At 57.3% G+C, this 3,900-nt stretch overlaps 1 protein-coding gene across 1 annotated transcript in view; it reads left to right on the top strand.

Moving 5' to 3' along the window:
* The window catches only part of TTI2 (TELO2 interacting protein 2), a gene marked incomplete at its 5' end in the record, with an annotated part of 4,339 nt that continues 439 nt past the window's right edge, over window positions 1-3,900 (top strand). The window contains 6 exons of the mRNA XM_014311157.2: window positions 1-320; window positions 1,147-1,333; window positions 2,075-2,167; window positions 2,418-2,602; window positions 3,166-3,309; window positions 3,723-3,885. Of these exons, the coding sequence (XP_014166632.1) occupies window positions 1-320; window positions 1,147-1,333; window positions 2,075-2,167; window positions 2,418-2,602; window positions 3,166-3,309; window positions 3,723-3,885 (1,092 nt within the window). The remainder of the gene's footprint in view (window positions 321-1,146; window positions 1,334-2,074; window positions 2,168-2,417; window positions 2,603-3,165; window positions 3,310-3,722; window positions 3,886-3,900) is intronic.

Below are 3,900 nucleotides of genomic sequence, written 5' to 3'. Positions count from 1 at the left end.
GCCGTGGCGGAGCGGGCAGAGCGCGTTGGCGCCGCGTTCCTGCTGCTCCTGCAGAAGCTGGAAGATGCCCGGAGCCAGCAGTCACCGGTGGGGCCTATCCCGAAACGCGTGCTGGGACACGCGTTCATCTTTGCTGTCACACACAAAGAGGAGAGGCCCTGGACCACGGCGAGGAGTCGGGCGGTGGCTCAGGAGCTGCTGGAGCGACTGGTCCGGACTGCGGGCTGCGGGTCCGTGGAGGAATTCCTGCAGGGAAAGGAGGGGGATGAGGAAGGAGCATTCGGAGAAGTGATGGGGCTCCTGAAGCAGGAGTTAACCAAGTGAGTGGGGAGTAGAGTGTGGTTGGATAGGAAATACTGGGACATTTCTGAGGCTCAAGAGATGATAAGTATGAAACCAGGAGTTTTCCAAACGGAAGGTGTCAGGATCTCTAGCTGGTCAGAGTGACCCTGAGAAGAGTTGGAAAGTCTCTTTTCCCAACCTGGCAGTCGAAGAAGGAGTCAGAGCTCTTCACTTCTCAGTCTCAAGGTTGTTTATTCCTTATCTATAAAAATTTTTCTCCTGCCCTGCCGAGGTCCGTCTAGCAGGACAGTTCCAGGCACTCTGCCTGCCCCCGGGGCGGTGTTATGTCTTTATACTAAAAACTACGTGTACAATGTTTACAATTCATTCCCAATACCTATCACCTCTGTTAGAGAGTGAGCTTCTACTCTAAACCAATCCCAAAGTGCCACCATCCCAGCAGGAGATGGAGGCCAAGAAGAAGAAGGAGAAAGGCTGGACACGCCCAGATCCCTCCATCTTGCCCCCTGAACCCCCATACCAAAAACCCTAAAATCTACTTTTCCACCCTGTGATAAATTCACTAATATTCTACTTAAACTGTTGTAGCTTGCTGATCTTCATATAAGGTTGGTAATTTACTCCACGAGTCATAATGAAACCCACACAGGCATTTTGGGCTCTGTGCCAGGGTCTCTGAGACCCCTAGCAGGAGTCTTGGCCATCCTGGACAGCCAGAGGGATGTCCTGGGTCCTGACAGGAAGGTGTTGGGGGATGATTGTCAGGGTTTGCTGGCAGCTGAGAGCCTCAAGGGGAGGAAAAATGAGCACTGTGAGTTCCCTGAGCTGTGCCTGTCTCTCCAGAGACACCTGGAAGCGGAACCCTGCCTCCAAGGACGTGTTCTCCTGGTCTCTGCTGCGTGTCAGCCGGCCCTGGCTGTGCCCGCACCTGGAGCGGGTCCTGCCGCCCGCGCTGCTCCTCTCCGACGACTTCCAGGAGGAGAACAAAGTGCTGGGCGTGCGCTGCCTGCACCACATCGTCCTCAACGTGGTGAGCGAGGGAGGGCGTGGAGCCCCCTGCGGCGGTGTGTGAAGGGAAGGGCAATCACGGGATGTCCTGAGTTGGGAGGGACCCACGGGGATCCAGCCCTGTACAGACCCCCAACAATCTCATCCATGAGCGTTTCCTGGAGCTCTGGTGACCTCGAGGCTGTGCCCGTTCCCTGGGCAGTGCCCAGCACCTCGGGGCTGTGCCCGTTCCCTGGGCAGTGCCCAGCGCCCTCTGGGGGAAGAACCTGTCCCTAAAATCCAGCCTGACCCTGCCCTGACCCAGCTCCAGCCGTTCCCTCTTGTGGGTCAGGTTCCTGACTTCTCTTCCTGGTGAATGGCAGGGTTTAACCTCGCCTGGGAAGGGTGAGGGTTTCCTCACACCTCCCAGGCTTGGGAGGCTTTAACCTGCATTTCCTGCAATGCCTCACACTCCCCAGGCTTTGGGAAAGTCATGGCAGGGTTAAACCTGCATTTCCAGCAGTTCCTCACACTCCTCCAGGCTTTGGGAAGTTTAACCTGCATTTCCAGCAGTTCCTCACACTCCCCAGGCTTTGGGAAGTTTAACCTGCATTTCCAGCAGTTCCTCACACTCCTCCAGGCTTTGGGAAGTTTAACCTGCATTTCCAGCAGTTCCTCACACTCCCCAGGCTTTGGGAAGTTTAACCTGCATTTCCTGCAGTTCCTCACTGGGTTTAGGTAACTGTGCTGCCCAGGAGTGACGTCCTGCTCTCTGTTGTTGCAGCCAGGAGCGGATCTGTGCCAGTTCAACAGGGCCCAGGTGGTTTTCCACGCCCTCTACAACCACCTCTACTCACGGGAGGCTCCTCTCATCCAGGTAGGATGGGGCTGCCCTGGGCTTTGGGGGGCCCTGGGGTGCAGGCAGCCCCTCAGGTTCAGGCAGGAGGCTGAGCCTGTTCCTGTCACCAGGAAATCGATTCCAGGAAAGCACCACAGAGGGAAGAGCTGTGAGGGGGATTCCAGGTGGGCAGGGAACAGCTTTGAAGCCCCCAGCTCAGCCACGGGGTCGGCATTTGTTGTGTTTTGGGGAGAACAGGAGCTCAGAGTCCCCATTGTCCCCAAACCAGGCAGTGCTGCTGTGCCTGCTGGACCTGCTGCCCGTGCTGGAGCGATGCCAGCGGCGCCAGGGCCAGGCCAGATCCACCTCCCCCTGGGACCAGGTGCTGCAGCTGCTGCTGACCCACATGGAGCCCGAGCACCGGCTGGCGCTGCGCAGGGTCTACGCAGGGACCCTGCCTGCATTTGTCAGCAGGTGAGACACAGGGGACACCTGCCCACCTTCCCCAGGGGTGGGAGCTGCACTTTGTACCCTGCCCACCTTCCTGAGGGGTGGGAGCTGCACCTGGGGCCGTGCCCACCTTCCCCAGGGGGTGGGAGCACAGGGATGGGCCCCAGGCTTGGTATCCAAGGGTTGGCTCCCCCGTTAGGATGTGTTTTTAGGATCCAAGGGATCTGTCCTCCCTCCATGTTTTTAGGATCCAGGGGATCTATCCTTCCCCCTCGTGGTGTGTTTTTGGGAACCAAGGGTATGCTTTCTTCTCAGGGTGTATTTTTGGGATCCGAGGGATCTATCCTTCCCCCTCAGAATGTGTTTTTGGGATCCAGGGGATCTATCCTCCCCACTCAGGGTGTATTTTTGGGATCCAGGGGATCTATCCTCCCTCCTCTGGGTGTGTTTTTGGGATCCAGAAGATGTATCATCCCTCTTCACAGTACTTTTTTGGGATCCAGGGTATCTGTCCTTTCCCCCTCAGGGTGAGTTTTTAGGATCCAAGGGATCTGTCCTCCCCCCTCAGGGTGTGTTTGTGCTCCCAGACTCAGCATCCTCATCGTGAGGCACATGAAGAGGCTGGAACGAGTCATCCTGGGCTACCTGGAGGTCTCTGATGGCCCTGGGGAAGAGGCCAGGCTGGGAATCCTGCAGACTCTGCAGTGCACCATAGAGCACGCCTGGCCCAGGTACCTCTCAGGGGAGATCACACACACAAAAGCTCTCCTGGAAGCCTGTCCTGACATGAATGGTTCATTCCTATCCTGAATCTTTCCACTTTAAGACCCAAAGTTACTTTTTCTTGAGGAAACGCCCTGAAATCCTGAGGGAAAATTATCCCACTGGCATTATTGAAAAACCTGGCTCCAAAATTAAGCTGGTTCCTCATTTTGACCCAACTTGTGCTGTTCCAAAAGCATAAATGAAACCACCATGGAGTAAACCCTGTGCTGTGGGCTGGGCTGTGCAGTGCCAGCATCCCCAACCCCATCCCCAGGTTCCTGCCTGTCCAGGGCTGTCCTGGCAGCAATCCTGCCCCAGAGCAGCCCCAGGCTGTGCTGTCCCTGCCTGGGAAGGCTTTGGGATGAGCTTTCTCTTGCAGGATACCCTGCAGGCTCCCCGTGCTCCTCAAGGCCCTGCTGAGGCTGCTCTGGGACGTTCACAGCGAGCGGGGCCCGACCCCCGAGCCCGTCAGGGCTGCCCTGCTGCACGAGGCCACCCAGTGCCTCATCCTGCTGGACCGCTGCTGCCAGGGCCAGGTCAAGGTGGGTCAGGGCTCC

Source organism: Geospiza fortis, unplaced genomic scaffold, assembly GCF_000277835.1.
Source record: "Geospiza fortis unplaced genomic scaffold, GeoFor_1.0 scaffold617, whole genome shotgun sequence".
Lineage (NCBI taxonomy): Eukaryota > Metazoa > Chordata > Aves > Passeriformes > Thraupidae > Geospiza > Geospiza fortis.
The sequence above is the reverse complement of the archived record's forward strand: the minus strand, read 5'-3'. Positions and strand labels throughout refer to the sequence as shown.